We start from the raw sequence: 12570 nt of genomic DNA, 5'->3' as shown, positions 1-12570 counted from the left end.
CTCAGAAAGGACTGTAAAATGCATGAAAAGTCCTATTCAGCAATATTGCAGATTATTGACATAGCTTCTGTTAATTGTCTTTACCCTTTTCCATGGACAGTAATCTAAAGTTAAATGAACTATAACTTTTGGAATTATCAAAAGAGAAAATTTGCTTGGTTTTTTTTTTTCCTTATAGGTGGGAGTAGTACTCAGAAAGAACTAGCATTGATATGGAAGATTTCAAATGCATTATTAAGTTCTTTGCTGATCTGATGCACACACCAGGGCTTGTAATAACAGCTAGCATTGGTTGAGCACAAACTATATGCTAAGCATGGTCCTAGAGCTTTGCATGCATAATTTTGATTAGTTCTTTTAAAAAAGATGTATTTTACCTTTATGCTGTGGAAATTGAGCAATAGGCAGGTTTACTAACTTGCAAAAAACTGTTTTAGTCAACAGCCAGCATGGAGTGCTGCTGAGATTTGAACCCAGGCTGTGTGGCCACACAGCCCACCCTCTTCACCACTGTCCCCTTCTGCCTCTTGTACTTGTGGCTTAGTCTTAGATGCACTCAATTACCATGAATGAATGGAGGTATAAAAGTGAAGGGAACCTCATGGCCACCAAGGAAGCATTTTGAAGAGGCAGCCAGGGGAATAGAGACGTATTCAGTTTGGCTGAGTTGCAGCAAAGTGAAAGGAGCAGTGGCATTCAGTCGTGACATTAGAGAATGTTTGTGGGCAGAGGGAGTGACTGAATGTTTCCCGGGAGTTCATTTGGTGATCTGGCAAATGCATCTCTTTTGGATAACCATTCACAAACTCTGTTCCAGGCTGGGAATATGGAATTACCATTCCTCCCGATAATAAACCCAAATCCTGGGTTGCAGCAGAGAAAATGTACCACACTCATAGACGGCGAAGGCTGGTCCGAAAACGCAAGAAAGATTTAACACAGACCGCTTCCAGCACTGCCAGGGTAAGAGGAGCAGTAGGAGGGAACTGGGCTGGGGGCTCTGCCTTCCAGACCACGAAGAATTCCAGTTAACTCGGCTGTTTCTCCAGAAGCCATTTGCCAGTCAAAGGCCTAATGCCCTGCTCCAGGGTTCTCACAGTGTGCCCTGACCCCAAATCTACTGATTTAGTAACTCTGGGGGGTGGGGCCAGCAATCTGTGTTTCAGCAAGTCCTCCAGGTGGTTCTGAAGCGGGCTAAATGAGAGCCACTCAAGAGGTGGTAATAGAAAGAGAAATTATTTTGGTAGCGTAATGGAGTAGTGGCAACAGCTCAGGACTTGGAATAAGATACAGAAGGTTTCAGACCCTGGCTTCTTCATTTCCTTTCTCGTCTGCAAAGTGGGTATAACATCATGCATCTAATGAGAGTATTATAGGCTTAAGTGGAATAATAATAAGTCAAGGGGAACAACAATATTCAGAACAATAATAAGTGGCATGTTTTGTGTGCCTTCTATAGTGGTAGGTACTGCATATGCATCATCTACAATCCACAAAATCTGCGTTTATCCTCGTTTTACAGATAATGCTTATAGAGTGACCTCTGCAGATTTGCTCTAGGTCACGTGTCTGGTAAATGATAGAGCCAGTGTTTGAACCCAGCCTAGGCTAATGCCATACAGGAACTCTTTCTATTCCCCAAAGTGCCTGACTCAGTAGGTGCAGTAAAGTTACTTTTTATTAGACAGTGAACTTCTTGGTTCCTCTGTGGTTCTCAAGATGGAGCCATAGTCGTTTTGTATCGTTCTTGCTAGCTCAAGAACTTGTTCCTCATAAATAATGCAGTAGAATGAAGGAGCTGATGAATGAATATTTGTTATTCAGTTATCCCTATCCTGATGGGGTAAGAAGTTTCTAGAGATACTTGACTCCCTCCTTCTACATGAGTCACAAAGGTGAAGTGGAAAGAACACTGAGCCAGCAGTCAGAAGACCGGAAACTTGGCCTCATTCTCCCCAAGAGTATTGTTGAGACTTTGATCACGTCCCTAACCTGCCTCACTCCTGGCTACGTGAAATATTTCAATGCCACGATTAACACAACTAGAGGGTCAGTTACAAGATTGACCTGGATTTTATGTTTATTCAAAGTTGAAAAAATAGCCCCTACAATGATAATAACCTACAGGGAGCTCTTATTTCTGAAATCATAAGTGTTATTGAATATTATTGAATATTATTTTACATCTACTAAATCTAGTCATACTTTTAAGATATTTACATAAAACTTCCACCACTAAGATGTCAGCTACATGAAGGCAAGGACCTATCTGTATTTTTCTTCATCGCTTCCTCAGCTCTCAGCAATCCCTATCACATAGTAGGCCCTCATATTTGTTGAAGGAATTGAATAAAACATTGAAAGCTGAGATCATTTATATTTAAACAGTTTCTGAGATTAAAAAGTACTATTCTGTTTAGTTATTAGTTATTATAGAAGTAATATACCCTGATCTATCATTTCATTATTAGTTATGATAGCCATTAGCTTAGACGAGACTTTTAAACCCTGGGGAGGGTGGTGCCCATTTTTTTCCTCCATATATAAAGTGGAGATAATAACGTTTTCCCAACTGTCTCACAATAGCAGTGTTCTTCTGAGCTAAGGAAGTGAGAAAGTAGAAAGCAATTTGAGAAAGAATCCATTTGCTTTCCTGCGCGCCCCACCCCCCCGAGTCTGAATAAGATGCCTCTCCTGATGATGCAGCCACCACCTTGGCAAGATTTCATTCCACGTTAATTACCTGGTTATCTCTCTGTATTCCCATGGTCCATCAGCTCTTCAAGGGCAGAGAACCTGTCTATTTTTTCTCTTTTGTATCCCTGGATCCTAGCTCAGAGTAAATTTTCAATACGTATTTGTTGATTGACCAGATAATCTGCTTTATCAATATAAGGATGATGATGATGATGATAAAAAGTTTTACTTCTCTTTTAGGCCAGGGAAGAATATGAAGGCCAAGAGGGCTGGGAATATGCTTCTTTAATTGGCTGGAAATTTCACTGGAAACAACGTAGTTCAGATACCTTTCGCCGCAGACGCTGGAGGAGAAAAATGGCTCCTTCAGAAACACATGGTTCAGCTGCCATCTTTAAACTTGAAGGTGCCCTTGTAAGTAATAAATAGCCAAAGCTGGGGCTGGCCCCATGGCCGAGTGGTTAAGTTCGCGCGCTCCACTGCAGGTGGCCCAGTGTTTCGTTGGTTCGAATCCTGGGCGCGGACATGGCACTGCTCATCAAGCCACACTGAGGCAGAGTCCCACATGCCACACCTAGAAGGACCCACAACGAAGAATATACAACTATGTACCAGGGGGCTTTGGGGAGAAAAAGGAAAAAAATAAAATCTTTAAAAAATAAAATAAATAGCCAAAGCTCAAATAATATTGGTACCAGGAAAATACATGAGTATTGGGTATAACACCTCCCACTCCATCGAGGTCCCTCCAGCACTGCAAGACTGCAAATAATTTGGGGGAAAATTACACATCCTAGTTGCTCATAAGTTTTGCAGAATGAATAGACTATTAACATATAAAAGTTCTAAAAAGTCCTCCTGCGGACACACCTGTTTTTTCACCTAACATTTTCCAAATATATCTGTTCCAAAACCCTTGGTGTAGGTGACATCTATTAACATCCCAGGCACAGGATCCTTGGTTCCCACCTTGGAAACTACAACTGTTCCATAAACCAAGAAAGTTAAATGCGCAGACGTGAGGGGGAGGAAAACAGAAGGATTGCTCACAGAATTAGAGAGCAATTCATATGGAAGCACAATACAGGAGGCAGGAGGAAAAAAGCAGAAAAGTGGAAGGAACGAATAAGAAAATGGCAGTGGTCGATCTAAAACATGGTAGTCAGGGACCATTTCCAAACACAGCCTATTTTTATATTTCTGCACGCTGACCCTGCTGTGCTCTTCTCCCACTGCTCTTTCTCTTCCTCTTCCCATCCTTCTAATCCCTTTATTTATCTTTTACACTTTTTTTTTTGCCTTTCAGCAGCAGGGTTTGGTAAACCTGAACTTGAGGCAGAAGGTCTAGCTTCAACTTCTTGCTCTGTTGCTTTCCAGCCAAGTGACCTGGGGGAAGTCACTTGATGTCCTGGGCTGTATTCATCTTTAAAAATGAAGTGACTGGATGAGAAAAAATTTTTTTGAAAGCCGCTATTCCATTTGTTTGTAATTCTTGCCTCTTTGTTTTTAGGCATTGTTAATTGATTTTTCCTGCCTCCTTAGGGCGCAGACACTACTGAGGATGGAGATGAAAAAAGCACAGAGAAACAGAAATACAGTGCCACCACGGTGTTTGGAGCAAACACGCCCATTGTCTCCTGTAAATTCGACAGTACGTTTTAAACATATGTTTGTGCATTCCACTTCTATGACTTTTATCTCAAGAAAACTCTTCAAATCACCAAATATAAGAATCTCTTTATGCGAATGTACTTTCCTTTTCATCACTCAATGAAAAGGATTTTTTAAAATACAGTTTTAAAAATTGTATTTGGGATAGGAGGTGGTTGAATCATTGATGTTAACATGGTGTGTTCAACATGTACTTATTCTATGAAGCCCCCCAAAGATTATTTTAATTAGAAAAAAGGTTCAAAATGTTAAGTAAAGGTTGATTTCGATGATAACCTTGAGGGATTTTGGAATGGACAGACCTACTCTGTAATAGTAAGAGAAAATGCTCATAGAGGTTAGCATGTGCCAGGCACTGTGTATATATTAACTTATTTAGTCTTAATAACAACCCTAGAAAGTGGTGCTGTTATTGTTCCCAGTTTCACAGGTAAGGAACCCAAGGTACAGGAAGATGAAATAATTTGACAAATGTCTTACAGCTTGTAGGCACCAGAGACAAGATTTGAACTCAAGTAGTCTGGTTCCCCAGATCTGTGCACTGAATCACAATGTCCTACTATCTGTCAAATTATGTGTGTTTAGGGGGGAATGGGGAGTGGAAGGGGGTGGATATGCATTAATATAATAAGGATAAGGAGTATAAAGATTTTGAAATATCCAAGAAACTTGTAGCAGATAACCGTTCCCTAGATCTGGTGCTGGAATGGTTCAGAAAGCCCTACGTCTATGGCTCCTGGAGACCCAGTTTCATTTTAAAGATCAGGGATGACAAGCAGTCCCCTAAATCCAGGTAGTTTACACCGGAAGTAATGTCCTCCTGATTGACACACTTGCACTGAGCTTACTGTAGCATTTTTTAAAGTAAGTTTCATTTTACGGGAAACAGAACTACTTTGGGAGGACACATCATCGCCATTATATGTGTTCTTTACTGTGGGGAAATAGATTTTCGTGACCCATTTATCTGAAACATGTACTGTCTCTAAATAGTCCAGAAAAAATAGCCGTGTTATGTTTCTTGTAAGTAACCTCCACCCTGTTCTTTCTAGGAGTCTACATTTACCATCTGCGCTGTTACATCTATCAAGCCAGAAACCTCAAGGCTCTAGACAAGGATAGCTTTTCAGGTAAAGGAAAAAAATCTCCATCTCACACATTACAAAGCAGGCTGGCTTGATTCTCCTTTTCATCAAGTGTATGCTTTTAGTTATTCCTAACAACCACAAGAAGTTTTTCCCCACTGAGGTTGATGCGCACGAAGTAAATTGCTCAGTCATGAGATATGTAATCACTGAGTATGTCAAGTGTGGTTGTTGGGTGCTGGAGAAGATACATGGTCCTTTAGTACTGATAATCATTAATTGATTGAGTAATAAAAAGCACCAAGAAGAAAAGCAGTTTCTGCTCTCTGTCTATCCACATAGTGGTGTTTTCATCCAGGGTTCTTGGGTTGATTGGTAAGTTAAGACACTTTATATTTTTTTGTAGCTCTCTTAAGTTGGCAAAAAGGTCACAAATTTACCCATTTGCCTACAGCACCAGGCTTGAAGCAAAATTGGAGTCCATCTTGACCTCCTCTGCAGCCTGCTCCCCAAATTTCCAGCACCATAAAACCATGAGGCTTCATCACCCCCACACCGACACCCCGGCCGCTTTTGTTGCCTTTGGACTGGTTCTAAGGGGAAGGTCGGGGATCTGCTGCCTGGGCCATTGGGCTGTTGCTTGTGGGACCATGACTGGTTCAGGTGCTGCCTGGGCTAGGTGGGGAGCCTTCCACTTCAGGACCTGAAGGCCAGCGGAACTGCCGTGGGCCTTCTGTGAAAACAGCTCTTAAAGCAGCTACCTGACACTCTGGCATGCTCACATCAATTGTGAGTTGTGTTCCAAGCACGAATATTAACCAACATTTGTGAATGCTTTCCTTTTCTTACAAATTAAAACAGATTCATGATATTCCTATAATACGAATCTCCAAAATGGTTTTTGAAGACATTTTTGAATATTCACCACCAGGGGGCACTCAATCATTGAAAGTCAAAGTTAGCATCCTATCAAAATTCTTGACTAAAGTTGCGTAAAGCTCTAAACACATTCCTTGCAGTTTGAGACATGATAGGTATCATCAGGGCAAAAGCAGAGTGCCATTCCCATGACACTGCAATGCTAAAAACTAAGCACCCTTTTGCCTTTTGCAAAAGCTTCAAGTTAGACTCAGATAGGTCAGCTCCCAGGCAATTGCAAAAAGTTTTGGTGAAATTATTTAGCTCGAAGAGGAAATGGATTGCTTTTTTTTTTCCTTATCTTCTTTTCAGCTTTATTGAGGTATAATTTGACAAAAAGTAATAAATTTAAAGTGTAAAATGTGATGATTTGATATACATATACATTATGAAAGGATTCTCACAATTGAGTTAAATAACACATGCATCATCTCACATATTTACCTTTTTTTGTGTGTGTTAGAACACTTAGATTCTACTCTATTGGCAAATTTCACTTATATAATACAGTATTATCAACTATAGTCACCATGTTACACATGAGATCCTCACACTGTATTCATCTTATAGCTGAAATCTCTACCCTTTTATTAACTTCCCCCCAGCCCCTGGCAACCACCATTCTACTCTCTGTTTTCATAAGTTTAACCTTTTTTTTTTTTGAGGAAGCTTAGCTCTGAGCTAACATCCACTGCCAATCCTTCTCCTTTTTTTTGCTGAGGAAGATTGGCCCTGAGCTAAGATCTGTGCCCATCTTCCTTTATTTTATATGTGAGATGCCTGCCACTGCATGGGTTGATAAGCAGTACATAGGTCTGCACACAGGGTCCAAACTGGCAAACCCCAGGCTGCTGAAGCGGAGTGCACAAACTTAACTGCTCTGTCATGGGGCCAGCCCCTGACCTTATTTTGAATTTCATATATAAGTGATACTATATAGTGTTTGTCTTTCTCTCTCTGGCTTATTTCACTTAGCATAATGCCCTCCTGGTTCATCCATGTTGTCATGAGTGGCAGGATTTCCTTCTTTTTTTTTTTTTTTTTTCCTGCTTTATCTCCCCAAATCCCCCCTGTACATAGTTGTATATCTTAGTTGCGGGTCCTTCTAGTTGTGGGATGTGGGACGCTGCCTCAACATGGCCTGACGAGTGGTACCATGTCCGTGCCCAGGATCCGAACCCTGGGCCGCCGCAGCAGAGTGCAGGAACTTAACCACTCGGCCGCGGAGCCAGCCCCGGTTTCCTTCTTTTTTAAGGCTGAATTGTCTTCCATTGTATGTGTGTGTGTGTGTGTGTGTGTATATATATGTATATATACATATATATATACACACCACTTTTTCTTTATCCATTCATCCATAAGTTGCCAGCTTGCCTTTTCATTTTGTTGATGGTCTCCTTTGCCATGCAGAAGCTTTTCAGTTTGATATAGTCCCACTTGTTTATTTTTCCTTTTGTTGCCTTTGCTTTTGGTGTCAAATTCAAAAAATCATCGCCAAGCCAGTGTCAAGGAGCTTATCCCCGTTTTCTTTCGGGAGTTTTACGGTTTCTGACTTTAGCTACGGCCCTACTGTCATTCTCTTTTTTTGCTTTAGATCCATATGCTCATGTCTCCTTCCTCCATCGAAGTAAAACCACTGAGATCATCCACTCAACTCTGAATCCCACGTGGGACCAAACAATCATATTTGATGAAATTGAAATCTATGGGGAACCCCAAACAGTCCTACAGAACCCACCCAAAGTTATCATAGAGCTTTTTGACAATGACCAAGTGGTAGGTAATTTAGAATTTCTAAGATGACTTGGGGGGTAATGGAGGTTTATAGGGTTGTTTGATGGGGAATTTAAGGATTGCTTGTTTCTCTAGGGCAAAGATGAATTTTTAGGACGAAGCATGTGCTCTCCTCTGGTGAAACTAAACTCAGAAATGGACATCACACCCAAACTTCTCTGGTACCCAGTCATGAATGGAGACAAGACTTGTGGGGATGTCCTTGTAACTGCAGAGCTGATTCTCAGGCACAAGGTACTTGCTGAGGTCTCACTCATATATTCTTTCAGAGTAGCTGCTTAACATACTTGTTAATAACACCAGGCACTGTTTACTTGAACTAAAAGGAGGCATTGACATTTCCATATTTGTTTCACAGGATGGCTCCAACCTTCCCATTCTGCCCTCACAACGGGCACCAAATCTATACATGGTCCCCCAGGGGATCCGGCCTGTGGTTCAGCTCACTGCCATTGAGGTAGGCTGCTCTCTAAGTTTTATTGAGCGAATCAAATGGATGTGGATCCGGGACTGGGATCTTTCGTATAGGAAATGGAATCTTGCCGCATATTCTCTTGCTGTCTCCAACTTCCTATATAATTTGTCCAAAAATTTGAAATATTCGTGGAAACAGAAGGCTTGCTGAAGCCACAGGAATAGTCAATTCCAGCACTGCTGGGGGAATTTAGAGTTCTCATTTACTGGGAATCAGTAGATTTCTGGGTTTCCCAGCTCAGCTGGAGAACTGGGAGAGGAAAGGCGGACTCAGAGCAGCGTGTCTGTGTTTGCAGAGAGGAGGGGACCTGAGAGGGAGGCAGAGGTGGAGAGTGTGAAGGGTGTAATGGGAAATTGGAGCAGATACACACCGATGGAGCCAACTGAGTAGTGTGATGGACAGTGTCTGGCCTGCTATTGAGGCGCCCACTTTGTCCAGTCAAGCAACTGTTAAGTCGAGATTTCCATTTACAGGCAGTCTTGCCAAGAGTTCCCAGAGACTGAGGCATATGGCTTTAAACAACAGCTATCATGTTTTAATGCTTGCATGTCAGACACTGTGTTAGGAAGTTTACGCTTAATCGTTAAAATAACCCTGTGATAGATAATAGTCTCAGTCCTATTTGTAGATGAGACATACAGGTTAGGAACTTGCCAGAGTTCACAGAGCCAAGATTCAATTCCTGCGCTCTTCAGGCTCTGCTTTTTACTGCTCGGGCAGAAGAAGGAAGGAGGTAAACCACTCTCTCTGGATGACCTGCAGGCTTTCTAGGATAACAGTCTCAGAGAGTTTAGCAAATCTACACAAGTCAATCTTAAAGAATTTACCAGTTATTAAGAAAGAATTTTTCCTCTTGGATATTATTTTTAATATGTTGGATTTGCTTCCCTTCTCTTTACATTGTTTTCTTAGATTCTAGCTTGGGGCTTAAGAAATATGAAGAACTACCAGATGGCGTCTGTCACATCCCCCAGTCTCATTGTGGAGTGTGGAGGGGAAAGGGTAGAATCAGTGGTGATCAAAAACCTTAAGAAGACACCCAACTTTCCAAGTTCCGTTCTCTACATGAAAGTGGTATGGAATCAAGACTTTGTAAGAGTCCATGTGTGTTGAGTAGCTGAATTTTACTTGAAACATGAATATATATAATCGCACCCACTCACATACACCTGTGTAGCTTATATCTTTCCAAAGTCTGACAACAAATAGAAAAACCCTGCCTTGTATTTAGCTCGTCCGTGATTTTTCCTCCCTAGGTTCTCAAACTGTAGTGAAGGTTTCTTACAGCTTCAGACAACCCCAGTGACACAGAAATTTTGATGAGCAATACCAGTGTATTTCTCCAATAAACTTGCCATCTATTCAGCTGTCTGTTACAGGCTCTTGGTCAATCCCCTTGGGGGTGCAATATTAACCCTCAGTCATGTCCTTGCAGGTGTGCGTGGACCAGAACCCTCTGGATAGGGACTGGCTGGCTGGGAAGGGCAGCTGCAGAGGAACTATATGGGGTGATGGGGTCATGCCCTAATAGCCTGTGACTGTGTCCCTCCTCCGGGTGCCCCTGGGGTGGCATCCACTTTGTTCCATTGACTTACTCTCTGGTCATTAGTGACAGCATCATATCCAGTTCACCATTCTCCATCATAGACCCCATAATACTTTGGAGCAAGAACAGGTCACCTAGTCTTTCCATTTTTAAGGTAGTTAAATCCTTAACTTTTCAAAAAAGAAAATTCTTCTCTTTTACTCTACTGTATAAAAGAGTTAAAAATAAACATGTTTCCTCATGTTGAAAGAGTAGGAGGCCGAGAAACTTCCCATTCCTTTCCCTACCCTGGTCATTTTCCTGCCCTCAGTGTCTCCAGTGCACTGCTCTTGACCTCTAGGGTCTTGTGGATCAACTTCCCCTTTGACGGATGAGGAAACCGAGGTCTAGAGAGGGGAAGCACCTTGTCCACGTCCCGCAGTGAGTGCAGGCCAGACCTTCTGTGCTGCAATGGCTCTGTCGACGCCACAGCAGCAGCTACAGCTTGGCGCCAGCAGCATTCATGCTCCCTGCATTTAGACTTGACTGCAACCCTGCAGGGAGGCATTTTCACTCCTCTTAGGCCCACTTTGGGGGAAACCGAGAAGTTAAGTGATTTACACAAGGGGACACAGCTAGCAAGTGGGTGGCCGGAGTTTGGACTTAGGTCCCTCCTACTCCAAAGCCCATGTTCTTCACCCTGCAATGGTGCAGATGGAGCACCACCTGCACCCTCCCAGCCAGAATCCCAAAGTGGTGGCTCCTGGGCCCCTCCACCCATCCTTGTCCAATCCCCGACCCCTTCTCCGCCTCCCAAGTCCTAGTCTAGAATCTAGCCTTAGTCAGCAGCTTCTAGCTTGGGGCTTGAGGAAAGCCACTCAGTCGACCCCAGGTTCTATTCTTGTGCAAGGCCAGAGGTGGAAATTCACCTGAACCGCTTCCCAGGCAGGCCCTGGGAGCAGTCCATGATTCCCCAATTAGACAGTGTCACCAAGGCTACCCAATTCCACGTGGAGGAACCAGGAGGAGTCAAGAAAGAATGAGCATCCCATGTGGCACTGAACTTCCAGGGCTAAGAGACTCCCAAACCACAGTTATTTCCCGTGAAGTTTCAGTTTTATCTCAATCATTTCTAAATTCTAACTAATTCTAACTAAATGCTCCTTCCACATCCTGTTACAGAGCAGAGCCAGCTACTAAGGTACTATTCTAAGCACTTCATGTATATTAATTCAACAACCCCAGTATTACCGAGGCACTAACTGGCCCAGAGAAAGTTCCCTAAGGTCATGTGGCTCCTAATGGCAGAGCTGGGATTTGATCTCAGGGGTGGGCTCAGGCCCCATGCCCTAACACCATGCTGCTTGCCTAGCCCGTAAGTTGACGGAACTATTTACTATGAGTCCCTTGGGCTGCGCCAAATGGGCAAAACGAGTCTGCGTTGGTCCCTTTGGGGGAGTTTATTGGCAAAGCTGCCCTTGTTGAGTTTTGTACAGAGAAGTGACACTTACCTCTGTGATCCCCAGTTCTTGCCCAAGGAGGAGTTGTACATGCCTCCGCTGGTGATCAAGGTCATTGACCACAGGCAGTTTGGGCGGAAGCCCGTCGTCGGGCAGTGCACCATCGAGCACCTGGACCGCTTTCGCTGCGACCCTTACGCAGGAAAGGAGGATATTGTGCCACAGCTAAAAGGTAAACTGCAAGTCCATAAATAACATTTTGGGACTTCTCATGCGTGATCTGAATTAATCTTCACAAACTTTCCCAAGGTAAGCATTCATTGTCCAGATTTTGCAAATGAGGAAACAGTTTGACTTACAGTGAGCTGTGTAACTATCCCAAGGTAATATAGTTAGTAAGCGACAGAGCTAGACATGAATCCCGGCCTCCTTTTGGGGAGAGCCAACGCTCGAGCTATTACCTTCGGAAGTATCCCACTCCTGGATGAACATAAGACTCCTTTCCCGCTCCTGGATGAACATAAGACTCCTTTCCCGCTCCTGGATGAACGTAAGACTCCTTTCCCACTCCTGGATGAAGATAAGACTTCTTTTTAGGAAACATGAAGTGCTTCATGAACTTTTCATAGAGCCCAGCAGGGAAGACAAACAAGCAAATGGGTGATGGCAGTCCAGTGTGATAAATATTTTGATGGGGAAATACAGGAGCCCCCATGAGCACTGAAGGAACGGAGGATTTTTGTTTCAAATTGCTTTCCATCAGTTGTCCCACCTTATTACTGCATCACAGCATTGTTATGATGTCATTTGAAAGATTTTATTTGTTATCCATCAAGGAAAAAGTGCCACCTGCTGAGTTTAAATAACTTGCCTTAGGTCACATAATTCATAAGTAAATGACAGAGCAGAGCATAATACTTACCTTAGAGTTCCATAATAAATAAT

General features: G+C 42.8%; 1 protein-coding gene across 3 annotated transcripts in view; it reads left to right on the top strand.

The window, feature by feature from the left end:
• The window catches only part of MYOF (myoferlin), a 152592-nt gene that overhangs the window by 105903 nt on the left and 34119 nt on the right, over positions 1-12570 (top strand). For all 3 annotated transcript variants that reach the window (XM_046654930.1, XM_046654929.1, XM_046654931.1), the window contains 9 exons: positions 818-963; positions 2938-3111; positions 4240-4348; positions 5421-5498; positions 7966-8147; positions 8241-8399; positions 8524-8622; positions 9553-9714; positions 11692-11857. In XM_046654930.1, coding sequence (XP_046510886.1) covers positions 818-963; positions 2938-3111; positions 4240-4348; positions 5421-5498; positions 7966-8147; positions 8241-8399; positions 8524-8622; positions 9553-9714; positions 11692-11857 — 1275 coding nt within the window. The remainder of the gene's footprint in view (positions 1-817; positions 964-2937; positions 3112-4239; positions 4349-5420; positions 5499-7965; positions 8148-8240; positions 8400-8523; positions 8623-9552; positions 9715-11691; positions 11858-12570) is intronic.

The sequence above is a fragment of the Equus quagga genome, chromosome 2, assembly GCF_021613505.1.
Source record: "Equus quagga isolate Etosha38 chromosome 2, UCLA_HA_Equagga_1.0, whole genome shotgun sequence".
Taxonomy (NCBI): Eukaryota; Metazoa; Chordata; class Mammalia; order Perissodactyla; family Equidae; genus Equus; species Equus quagga.
This window is presented reverse-complemented; position numbering and strand designations above follow the sequence as displayed.